Source organism: Pleurodeles waltl, chromosome 5 (genome assembly GCF_031143425.1).
Source record: "Pleurodeles waltl isolate 20211129_DDA chromosome 5, aPleWal1.hap1.20221129, whole genome shotgun sequence".
NCBI lineage: Eukaryota > Metazoa > Chordata > Amphibia > Caudata > Salamandridae > Pleurodeles > Pleurodeles waltl.
This window is the reverse complement of record NC_090444.1, coordinates 579,137,206-579,150,081: the sequence shown is the minus strand read 5'-3', so window position 1 is coordinate 579,150,081 and position 12,876 is coordinate 579,137,206. Positions and strand designations below refer to the sequence as shown.

At 45.5% G+C, this 12,876-nt stretch overlaps 1 protein-coding gene across 1 annotated transcript in view; it reads right to left on the bottom strand.

The window, feature by feature from the left end:
- Nucleotides 1–12,876, bottom strand: part of RYR2 (ryanodine receptor 2) — a 2,714,825-nt gene that overhangs the window by 1,293,502 nt on the left and 1,408,447 nt on the right. The window contains exon 28 of the mRNA XM_069234403.1: nt 3,200–3,374. Within this exon, the coding sequence (XP_069090504.1) occupies nt 3,200–3,374 (175 nt within the window). The remainder of the gene's footprint in view (nt 1–3,199; nt 3,375–12,876) is intronic.

The window sequence follows — 12,876 nt, the reverse complement described above, 5'->3', positions numbered from 1 at the left end:
GGTTGCAGTGTCACCAAACTTGGCACACTTGCAAGGTTTGTCCTCCGGGTCTGTCGGGTGAAATTTGGTCTATCTGCTGTGTCTAGTTCCTTTGTTAGTGGCCAGTCAGTGAACTAGACTTCACAGGTATTTTGCTTTTTTGTTGCAGGGAGCGATGCCTTCACTCTGGAGGGAGATCTTCGGTGATTTTCAGAAGTGTGGATGTCCTCTGGGGTTTGTAGAGTCCATCTAATGTTCATGCAACCCCTCAGCAGTGATTGTTGAGTCCTGGGTGCAGCAGGCAGGATTTGGCGCCTTTTTCTCCATGCAGCAGGAATGCAGTCCTTAAGCCTTGAGTCTTCTTCGTTGCAGGGCTTCTTGTGTCCTTAGAATATGATCTGCAGGTCTAGGGCTGCCCACTAAATACTGCATTTAGTGTGCATTTAGGGGAGTACCTAGTTGTGACCAATGGGCCATCTTCCTTAAGGTGGCTACACCCACTATGCAACCACTTCCTGCGGGCAGACGTCACTTCCCTATCCCTGATATGCTATTTTCCTACCATGCAAGATGGAGGAAAATGAAATGGAGTGGTCCCTGCAACACCTTAGGGATGGTACAAGTTGGGGGTGGCCACTCCTCCGGTCCTTTGTTCATTTTACCGCTGTTGCTCCTGCCAAAAGTGGGGGTTTGCAATGGGGGTGACCATCTGCTGTTAGCAGCAGGGCTGGTGGTCAAGTTTCAAAGGTAGTAAGCCCTTCGAAGCTTGCTGCCAGAGCAGTGCACATACTTGGGGGAGGAGGTTTAACACCTCTGCCCAGGAAGGGTTTGTTTTCTGAACCCAGAGAGCAAGGGCTCTCACCCCAGGGTTCCAGAATCTTGTCTGGTGGTGGCAGGCTAGTTGTGACCAGCCAGCAACCATGCCAGGGTTAGATAGCTTTTGCAGAGGGCACCTCTTAGGTGGTCCCTGGGTACTTTTGCAATACATCCAATACTGGTACCAGTTTGGAATTATTGTTCTGAGTTGTTTGATACCAAACAGCCCAGGCTTCAGGGTGGCCATCATGTAGCTGTGAAAATCGTACTGACCAGTGTCCATTTATGCATTTAAAATGGCTGCTCTGTTTACTTACTATGTCCCATGTTTGGCAAGGACACAGTAAGGGCATATTGCTCATGCATCTATGCCCACACATACATTATAGTGCACCCAGCCTCAGGGCTGGAAGGCCTGCCAGATGGGTGGCTTACCTATATTGTAAAGAGTGTATAGTGGGCATTGCACCAAGACTGTGTGTAATGTCAGTTTTGCCTTTTGGGATTGCACCAGGACACTCAGCCTGCAGTGGCAGTGCTGGGTGCACTTGGATGCATAGTCCCTGAGGGTGGCACAATCTGTGCTGCTGCCCTCAGGGGCGTAACTTTAGTACCCCATGCACCGGGCACCTAAGTACCATTTACTAGGGACTTATAGTGGCAGCTAAAGGTGTTGCCAATTGTGGCAATGCATCACAACAGTTTGGGGAAGAGATCTGACGCAAGGAACCTGGTTAGTAGAGGCCCTTGGCACTAACAACTTTGAAACCACATCAAGTATCAGATAAAAAGTGTGGGGTTACCCAGGTCAAAAGAGGCCCTTTTTCATAAAGAGTTTGAGAGAATATATGGGGAAAATTTTGAAGATTTTGCAGTGCATCACAAAAAAAAAAAACGTGCATTTCTATCACCGTAGAACATTTAAATATACCAATTTGACTTTGCAAAATCAAGAGACACCATATAAATATGTCTCTGAAATTAGGGTACATCTGACTTCTATTGCATTATGTAGATCTGCGTTCACTAATGTAAAAGCTGTGTTTTATATTTTGTGAATATAATTTATTGCACATATTCACATTATGGTCTTAACTGGGACAAAGGGGCAATCCCATTTGCAGTATAAGTAATTGGGCACAAATTGCACTCAACATGGTTGTTTGCTTTTTCGATTATCTTCAGGTAACAGATGGCAAAAATCGAGGGGCTGTAATTAGTGCACCCTCAATAGTACTGAGTTATAGTTGGGTCCTTTGACTTTTTCAATACAGTCAGACATGTTCCTAGAAAATATTTTGTGACATATCCTCATTATTAATGACTCAATAGCAGAAAAATTTGGGCCCATATTTATACTTTTGTAGCACCACATCTGCATCATTTTTTGACGCAAAAACGGCGAAAACTCATAAAATACAATTGTATTTTGTAAGTTTGCGCTGTTTTAGCGTCAAAAAGCGGCGCAAATGCGGCGCTAAAAAGGTATAAATATGGGCCTTGTTGTATAAACTTAAACTGGATAACAGGAGTTCGTGTAACCATTTACCAGTTGATAAGACTTCAATAAGCGCAAAACTTTACAGTTCATTTCATATTGGGCATTAGTATATGACACATCTAACCATTTAGGTCAAACTCTTCACTGGGTATGGTTCAGCACAAGACAGACGTTCAAGATCCTTTCCGTTATCCATAAAAGCCTCCTTGCTGCTGCACCCAAATACCTGACCCAAAGGTTTCTTCAGCATTACCCTACCCTTTCACTCAACTCCTCCGATCTTTCTCTACCAACAGTTCCTAAAACCAACTGCACATACTGTGGAGACTTGAGATTCTCTGCGCTGGCGCCCAAGCTCTGGAACCAACTTCAATTTTAAGACAAATTCCTTCTCTAAGCATATTTATAAAAATGTTGACAAGTTGTTTTTTCTGCTAAATCCTGTTTGCTGATGTTCGATGCTTGCAGGTGCGCTTAGCACTGAACTACTGTTGCGCTCGTGGTGCGTGTGTTACAAATAAATTAATAAATGAAACTACCATAATCAATCACTTTAAAAAATGCAGCCTCTAAAAGGGTTATCTCGTGGATATTCATAATGTCAGAGGACAAATAGATGGCTTTTTCCCTCTCAGGTGTAATTAAAATAGGTCAACACTTCTGAAGTAGTAGCAGCAGGGTTAGTACGTACATAAAGGGAGATAAGGCAGCATTAGTCTGACGCTTGGTGGTGGTCCAAACTGACGACAACAGACACATATTGTGGCCTTTGTGTCACTGTACAGTAAACAAAATACTATTCTGCCTGGAGCACTGAGAATCCCGCTGCCACTGCTTGATTTGAACCTACATCAACCCTGCCATCCTTCTCTTACAGACAATTCACCGCAGCCCAATACTTACCATCCACAACATCGAATTCCTTGAATGCCAGCTCCGAGCCAGAGTCATCCAGAAGGACCTCCCCGTTAAGGGTGAACATCATGGTGTGCTCGTTCATATCGACCATGCACCCTACAACGTCGCCGGCTTGCCAAGAGCGCCCAAAGTGTTCATTGCCCTGGTGCCAGCGCTGGGCCTGGAAAAGAAATATGTTGTAACTAAGATGCTATTAAAGATGACTTCAAAACATCTCAATTTCCTTGTTATTTTAGTGAAAGGTTCATTTGGTGTTCATCCCTAATATTATCTGGCAGCTCCTTTGGAAATATTACATTTATGTACATTAAATACAGTGTACACCAGAAAATCGTAAGGAGGTCTGTTTGACACAGTGGTGAATCAAGTATGAAACAATATTTGTTTATTGGTTCATCTGTATGTTTTCTAACTAGAGCAATGAACAAAAGATTAATACAAAGTTCAGAAATTACAACAAATATATTGGTATTAATTATGGCAATGTCGACGTCTGAAACATTAATTTCTATTGAGCAACAAGAAAAAGCTAGGAACTTTAAGTAGTCATCATGATTTACCGATATTCTCATATTTCTGATTTTCACTTTGCCTGACTAGCAATCTATCAGCTGATCCCCTAACAGGTACTTCGGAACTTTCTCTGCAATCTAGGTCGTTCTGGTAATGAGAACAATGGCTACTTTTTCAAAAGAAATTTTGAATCCCCGTAGTTGCACAAAATAGATTTCAGAATTTGCCACTGCTGGTATTTTTGTATTCAAACAGATGTTTAGTGCAGACAAGAGGTTTTCTAAAAGTATGACACTGACATTTTCTGGTTTCCTCGTCACTCTGTTGTAAGTCACCATCTTGGTAGCGTGGGCACCTCCTACCTTTTTTGCTACATGATCACCTAAGATCGCCCTCTCATGCACCCTAACCCAACCTATGGCCCTGCTGCTGTGAACTGTTTGTACCTGCTAATGGTTAGCAGTACCTCCAGGCATTTTATTTTCTCAGTTTGGTTCATTGTATTGCTGTTAGAAATTGGGTCTCTAATTGGCAGTCAGTTTACATCCTGTCCAAGTAGGGATCCTCACTCTAGTCAGTGTAAGAGAGTTGCAATCCTAAAATAACCCCTGCTCACCCCTGTGGTAGCTTGGCACAAGCAGTCAGGCTTATCTCAGAGGCAATGCATTAAGTATTTGTTGTGGGACTTCAGAGGCACTGTGGCGGCATCAGGCCTGTGGTGTCGGTCACAGTTGTTGCACTTCAGCGGGAACCACAGCTTCGGGTGCAGGCAGCGGCGTGGGGTCTGGCATGAGAGCCAGTTCTGGAATTGCCCGGAGTTGGTGGGCCTGGTTCTTCTTGTTTTATGCCAGAGTTTACTCCGGAACTGAGGTGGGCACCTCTTGGCAAGTCAGGGTTCTCAGCAAAAGAAGGCAGGGACTAGCAGGTAAAGTCTTTGATGTCCTTGAGACTTCTTAACAGGTGGCAAGCTTAGTCCAAGCACTTGGAGAAACATCACAAGCAGGATACACAGCAAAGTCCACTCTTTGTCCTGTCTAAAGCAGAAGCAGCAACTGCAGGCCAACCCAAAAAAGCACACACAGCAAAGGGGCAGTACTCATTCTCCTCACAGTCCTTCACTTTTTTTCCTTGGGAGAGTCTCCTCTTGATCTGGAAGTGTTCTAAAAAACTGGGGTTTTGGGTCCAATACTTATACTCATTTCTGCCTTTGAAGTAGGCAAACTTCAAAAGAAAGTCTTTGTAGTGCACAAGACCCTGCCTTTCCTGGCTAGTCTCAGATACACTCTAGGGGGTTGGAGACTGCATTGTGCAAAGATAAGCACAGCCCTATTCTGGTGCAAGTGTCAGCTCCTCCCCCCACTTTAGCCCAGGAAGACCCATCAGGATATGCAGCGCACACCTCAGCTCCCTTTGTGTGACTGTCTAGAGTGAACTCACAACCAGCCCAACTGTCATCCTGACCCAGACGTGTATTCCACAGCCAAGCAGAGGCACAGCATGGTTGAGCAAGAAAATGGCCACTTTCTAAAAGTGGCATTTTCAAACACACAATTTAAAAACCACCTTCACTAAAAGATGTGTTTTAAATTGTGAGTTCAGAAACCCCAAACTCCACACATCTATCTGCTCCAAATGGGAAATTACACTTAAAAGATATTGCAAGGCAATCCCAGTGCTAACCTATGGGAGGGATAGACCTTGAAATAGTGAAAAATTAATTTGACATTATTTCACTATCAGGACATGTAAAACACACCAGTACATGTCCTACTTGCCTACTAGGGTGCCTTACATATACTACAAGGGAGGGTTTGGACCTGGCAAGTGGGTGCACTTGCCAGGTTGGCATGGCAGTTTAAAACTGCACACACAGACACTGCAATGGCAGGTCTGAGACATGGTGACAGGCCTACTCATATAGGTGGCACAGTCAGTGCTGTAGGGCCACTAAAAGCGTTTGATTTACAGGTCCTCGGCACACAGGGTGCACTATACTAGGGACTTACTAGTAAATTGAATATGTCAATCATGATTAACCAATTATAATCACAATTTACACAGGGAGCACTTGCACTTTAGCACTGATCAGCAGTGGTAAAGTTTCCAGAGTACCAAAACCAGCAAAAACTAAATCCAGCACATAGTCAAAAATCCGGGAGGCAGAGGCACAAAGACAGGGGGACCCACAACAACTGTGCCAGGTCTAACAATTGCATTGTATTGTTTTTGCATTTATAAAGTGCTAACTACCCCTAATGAGACGTTGAAGCACTTTATGACAGACAGCATACTACTCTGTAGCCAAAAGTTGTAGTTAATACAGTAGTTCTGATCAATTATTGTTCTAGATTTGTAGGTGATTGGGTTAGTCTTGTACTCTAAAGAAACTGAAGTTCCTGCATTTTCAAGTGGTAATGTATAGAGTTAGTAGGAGTTAGGTGTAAATCTTAGAGTGAGTTGATGTAAGTGGAAAAAAGACAGGTAAGGAAATAGCGTGGAGCAGATTAGATATTGTGAAACAGCAAAGAGGAGTTAAACAGAATGAGCAAGAATTGTTGGAACGAGATGAGTAGATAGGTGAGAATGGTTTTGGTTTTGCAGGAATGGTTACTCAGGAGAGTTTATGCTTTGTAAGGAGGGGTATGGTTAGATTAATAACATACTCAAAGTTTGGGTTTTTAATCTAGCATTCCATATGCCTCCATAACATTTGGGAGTTCTGAGGGATTAGCCTTTTTGAATTTTAATGCCCCATCCAAATTGGGGCTACCATCCATATCCATCCTGACATCTGACTCTAAGCCACTGTCTCCTCCTCATTAAACTTTCTCTACCACACTTTCCTGAACTACCAAAAAGCCCTCTAAATCCCATCACTTCCACACTGAGAAATGCACTCATGATCACCAGGTCACCCATCAACCATACTGCCAAAATTTACAGTAGTGATAACAACCAAGCCCTACAGCTTCTCACTCTCGCTGAAATCTGATTCACAAGCACAGCACAGCTTGCATTCACAGACACCCTCATGTCAGATACAGCATTCTTTTCAAGATCTGTGTGACATGCATTAGAGATGTGGCAGTGACAGACCTGTCCCACACCAAGTGTAAAGAACTAAACACCCTGAAAACCAGTCTGGCAAACCCTTGCTCATGTAATGCAGCACTTGTCCCATTTACTAACTAACGTGCAGTTGTCAAATGCCATCCAAATAAATCAGTTGAATCCTCCTCTGTAATCATTTTGGACTTGGCTCCAAAAATGCTGCCAGTTGTGAAACGTCCCTTCCTGAAGCAGTGGACAGTGTGGGCAACACTGACAGTGCACAACCAATAAACATCCATTCTCATAACACATGACACAAGCTAAATATGCTTGTTAACTCAAGACTAGAGGTTCTTACCAAAAAATGACAAACTCTCTCTTTTTGAATTTCTATTTATAACGTTTTTCATGTCTCCACTGCTGCTACCTACAGCTAAGGTACACCAGTGGTGTACAATAATCCTGTTTAGATACTGCAGGAGCATCCAGGACCGTTGCCATGCTCAGTTCCCTGCACAATATCTCCCCTTAGGGAATCAGTGGACCTCATCCAAATATAAACCACTTCCATTCTTGATGGAGATGGAGTCCTCAGGAAAAAATGTTATCAGCCCTAAATGTATGTAAAATGTGTGGTTCTCTGATAGTTCTAACTCTTGAAACAAAGTAATCAGTGGCTCCAACTGAAATGAAAAAATGAATTCTACCCACAGTTCAGATATAATGTCATATGCAAAGCTGGGTGTGGGATAAGAAAATGAGTTACTTACCTGTAACTTCAGTTCTCCAGTATTGGTATCTTTCATAGATTCACATGCTTGAATCATTCCCCGTCATCGAAGTGGGAGTCTCACGGTACCATAACATAGCAGTATGTATCATTACCATAGGTTCCGATGACAATGAACAGTCACTTTAATAACCTATCTATGGGCCTCATTACGAGTTTGGTGGTTGGACCGCCACACCGCCATGTTGGTGGTCTTACAGCCCACCCTATTATGAGTTATACATGCAGGACCGCTGACTGTCAACCAAAAAAGGCAGACCGCCAACGGTGCTGCGACCTGAAAATAGGCGGTGAGACCTACAATGCCATTAGCACCGCAACCAACCACCAAATGTATTTTGTGGCAGTCCCCCATGGCAGTCGGTCAATGGCTGTTCGAACCACAGCGGTTTGCAGTCAGCAAAGTAATACACAACTGCACATTGGATGAATTTGAAAATAACAGAGCTGACACACATTGCCACACTGGACACACCTGCAAAGGACACTATAAAACCCACCTCTTCACAGACCACAATCCTTTGCATTTCCAACATAAAAAACAGAAGCCAGAACACTTTTTGTCTAGAGTCCATATATTAGGCACTCCTTTTTTTCACCATCCCTTTAAGCACCCTGCACAAACGTTTGTCCATTCACACCCTTTTGCACTTCCCCTGTTTAGTAAGTCACTGTCACCCTTTTTTTTGTTCCACCATGTCACGTTCCAAAAGTCCATGTTTTTCAGAAGGTGAGTTAAGAATCATGGAGGATGAAATCATAAGAGTAGAGCCACAATTGTTTGGAGCACAAGTTCAGCCTAGTCCTCTCAGTAGGAAAATGGAAATGTGGAACAGGATCACTGACAGAGTGAATGCTGTAGGAACCACCCTGTGCACAAGGGAGGATATCAGGATAAGGATGAGGTGGAACGGCCTCTGGGGCAAGGTACATTCCCTGGGGTCTAGGCACCAGCTGCAGGCCAAGAAGACTGGTGGTGGCCCTCCCAGTGCCCCAGTACATCTCTTTCCCTGTGAGGAGAAGGTCTTGGCCATCCTGCATCTTCATGGCTTGACGGGAATACCTGGGGGAGTGGAGTCTGGCAAATGACAAGACTAGAAATGTCACAAAAATGCATTGTCATGCATGCTCGTAGCGCACTGTTTGCCTCATTTACTGTTACTCCACTCAACTGCTGAGTTTTCACCTGTCCAAAGACCTCTAGTTGGAAACTCCCAATTGAAGTGTACTCACCTGGGGAGATGACATTTGTATAGTGTGGGTAGTACAGGGACTGACATGACTACAACTTCAAGCAGGACTGCTTCTATAACTTTAAACACCAGACCACTGTTCACTTATCCAAAAATCCCCGTTTGATATCTATAAATTTAAGGGTACGAGTCTAGGTAGATAATATCTGTCAAGTGTGTGTAGTACAGGGACTGACATTACTACAACACCCAAGATGTCCTGTTCCTGTAACTACAAACACTAGCACGGTGGTCACATGCTAAAATACATCTGTTAGTGAACTCCCAATGGAAGTGTACCCACCTGTCAAGTGTGTCTAGTAGAGGGAGTGACCTGACTGCAACTCACAGGAGATCCTGTTACTATAACTCCAACCACCAGCACAGTGGTCACATGCCACAGTACATCTGTTTAACAATGAACAATTGAAGTGGACTCACCTGGCGGGATAACATTTGTATAGTGTTGGACTTTTTTTGCTTATGCAGGGTCATCCCCAATCTTTTAGCCTCCTGCCTCCTATTGTTTCTGACCTGTTGCTGTTGGCTTTTGAACTCTGAGCACTTTACCACTGCTAACCAGTGCTAAAGTGCATATACTCTCTGTGTAAATTGTATGTAATTGGTTTATCCATGATTGGCATATTTGATTTACTAGTAAGTCCCTAGTAAAGTGCACTAGAGGTGTCCGGGCCTGTAAATCAAATGCTACTAGTGGGCCTCAGCACTGGTTGTGCCACCCACATACGTAGCTCTGTAATCATGTATCAGACCTGCCATTGCAGTGTCCGTGTGAGCAGTTTTAACTGTAAATTCAACTTGGCAAGTGTACCCACTTCCCAGGCCTAAACCTTCACTTTTCTTACATGTCAGACACCCCTAAGGTAGGCCCTAGGGAGCTCCAAGGGCAGGGTGCAGTGTATGGTTAAGGTAGGATATATAGTAATGTGTTTTATATGTCCTGACAGTGAAATATTGCTAAATTTGTTTTTCACCGTTGCAAGGCCTGTCCCTCTCATATGTTAACATGGGGGCTACCTTTAAATCTGATTAAATGTGTAGATTCTCTTTGGGAGCGGATAGACATGTGGAGTTTGGGGACTCTGAGCTCACAATTTGAAAATGCATCTTTTAGTAAAGTGAGCCTTTTCTTGCTTATACCATTTCTGTGACTCTGTCTGTTTGTGGATTCCTTGTATGGATCAGTTTGACAGTTGGGCTGGTTGCACCTCACACTAGACAGTGACACAAAGGGAGCTGGGGTGTAGTCCACATTTCCTAATGAGCCATCTGTGCTAGGAAGGAGGGGAGAAGTGGTCACTCACACCTGAAAGGGCTGTGCCTGCCCTCACACAATGCAGTCTCCACCCCCCTGGTGAGTGTCTGGGGCCTGGCCTGGGCAAGGCAGGATTTCACATTCAAAAGAGACTTTACTTTGAAGTAGACCTACTTCAAAGGAGAAATTGGGTATAAAAAGGGCACCCAAAACCACAGACTTTAGAACACTTCTGGAAACCAAGAGGAACCTCTGCCTGAAGAAGAGCTGAAGAGATTAGGAAGAAGAGCTGCCCTGCCTGTGACTGTGCTTTGTAGAGCTATCCTGCAGTTGCTGCTTCTGCCAGAGTAAGAGGGCAAAGACTGGACTTTGTGTGCCTTCCATCGTGTGAAGATCTCCAAGGGCTTGATTTAGACCTTGCCTCCTTTTGTTTGAAGTCTCAGGGACAGCAAGTCTTCTCTCTGCCGGCACCTGGAGTCTCTGGAGAGACTCCTACTCTGCCAAGTGGTGCCAATCCAGTTCCTGGAACCCTGAAAGGAGAAGCTGGCAGCCTAAGAGGAAGAAATCCACGCACAGAATGCCGTGCGGGGAAAAGATTGACGCAAATCCGATCTGGGGCTGGGAAATCGACGCGCCGCCAGCTTCGCGGCTGAAAATCGACCCTCGCCTGTAACGCGACTGAACAATCGCCGCATGGAGCTGGAGAAACGACACGCAGGATCGCTGACGGAGGCTGGTGAGATCGCAACCAGCGCTGCCTGGTTTTCAGATCATCGTGCGGCTGGATTTCCGCCGCAAGTACCACTGGCCGTGTAAAAACAACGCAAGGCCTGCCCGGACCCAAGAGTGCTGACCGGATCAACGCATCGCTCTCCTGCGAAGAGAAGAAACAACGCACCCGACGCGATGAAAGGAGAACGACGCAAGGTCTCGTGAGTGAGTGAAATAGACGCATCGCAAGCCCTTTTTGACACAAACTTGCCCGTACAGGGTTATTTTTGACATACCCAAGGTACATTTTCACGCTAACAGTGTTAGTGTGTGTTTAAAACTACATAAAGACTCTTTTTGCTTTTTGATTGATAACTTGACTTGTCTATTGTGGATTTTTGTCATTTTGGTGTTGTTTTGTTTAGATAAATATTTCCTATTTTTCTAAACGTGTGTCGTGTCATTTTGTAGTTTTTCATTAAGTTACTATGGGGGTCATTCCGACCCTGGCGGTCCATGACCGCCAGGGCCGGGGACCGCGGAAGCACCGCCAACAGGCTGGCGGTGCTTCCAGGGCCATTCTGACCGCGGCGGTAAAGCTGCGGCCAGAAAAGGGCAACTGGCGGTTTCCTGCCGGTTTACCCCTGGCCCAAGGAATCCGCCATGGCGGCGCGGCTTGCAGCACCGCCATGGGGATTCCGACCCCCTTCCCGCCATCCTGGTCCTGGCGGTAAATACCGCCAGGAACAGGATGGCGGGAACGGGTGTCGTGGGGCCCCTGGGGGCCCCTGCACTGCCCATGCCAGTGGCATGGGCAGTGCAGGGGCCCCCTCACAGGGCCCCATAATGATTTTCAGTGTCTGCAAAGCAGACACTGAAAATCGCAACGGGTGCCACTGCACCCGTCGCACACCAGCAACTCCGCCGGCTCCATTCGGAGCCGGCTTCATCGTTGCTGGGGCTTTCCCGCTGGGCCGGCGGGCGGCCTTTTGTCGGTCACCCGCCGGCCCAGCGGGAAAGCCAGAATGGCGCTGCGGTCTTTTGAACGCGGTGCGGTCATTCAGCGGTAACCGCATGGAATGACCGCCTATGTGTGTTGGTACAAATACTTTACACCTAGCACTCTGAGGTTGAGCCAACTGCTCGTGTCAAGCTACCAAAGGGGTAAGCAGGGGTTAGCTGAGGGTGATTCTCTCTTACCCTGACTAGAGTGAGGATCCTTGCTTGGACAGGGGGGTAACCTGACTGCCAACCAAAGACCCCATTTCTAACATATAGTGTGTGTAGTAGAGAGCGTGACATGACTGCAACTCCTAGGAGGCACTGTTTCAGCAACTCCAAATACCAACACAGCTGTCACTTGTCCAAATACCATTGTTTGTTAACCCACCAATGAAGTGTACTCACCTTGGAGGATAACATTTGTCAAGTGTATGAAGTAGAGGGAATAACCTGTCTGCAACTTACAGGAGGCACTGTTCCCTGACTCTAAACACCAGAACAGTGTTCAGACGTCTAAAGACCCCTGTTTGATACATCTTAATAGAAGTTTACTCACCGGAGAGGATGCCATTTGTCAAATGTGAGAAGTAGAGGGCGTGACATGACTACTACGGCCAGGAAGGCCCTGTGTCTGTAAATCCAACCACCAGTGCAGTATTCTCTTGTCCAAATACCATTGTTTGGTAGCTCTCAATTGAAAAGTACTCACCTGGGAGGATACCATTTGTATAGTGTGTGTAGTAGAGAGAGTGACATGACTGCAACTCCCAGCAGGCCTTGTATCTTTAACTCCAAACACAAGCACAGGGTTCACCTGCCCAAAAACACCTGTTTATGACCTCCCCAATGCTCTTCACTCACCTGGGAGTATACCATTTGTCAAGTGTTGGGAAGTACAGGAGGGCTTCACCAGTCCTGTCCAGACACCTAAATCTGACCTTCAGGAGCCCAAAAGCCCACTTCACTACCCACTGTGTACTTCCATGGGCCTCCTTCAAGCGGACTTTCCCTGGCATAGTTGGATTCCTTAGTGTCGTCAACCACCAAGGACAGTTTGGATATGCGGAGACTCCTGTTAAGGAATGGA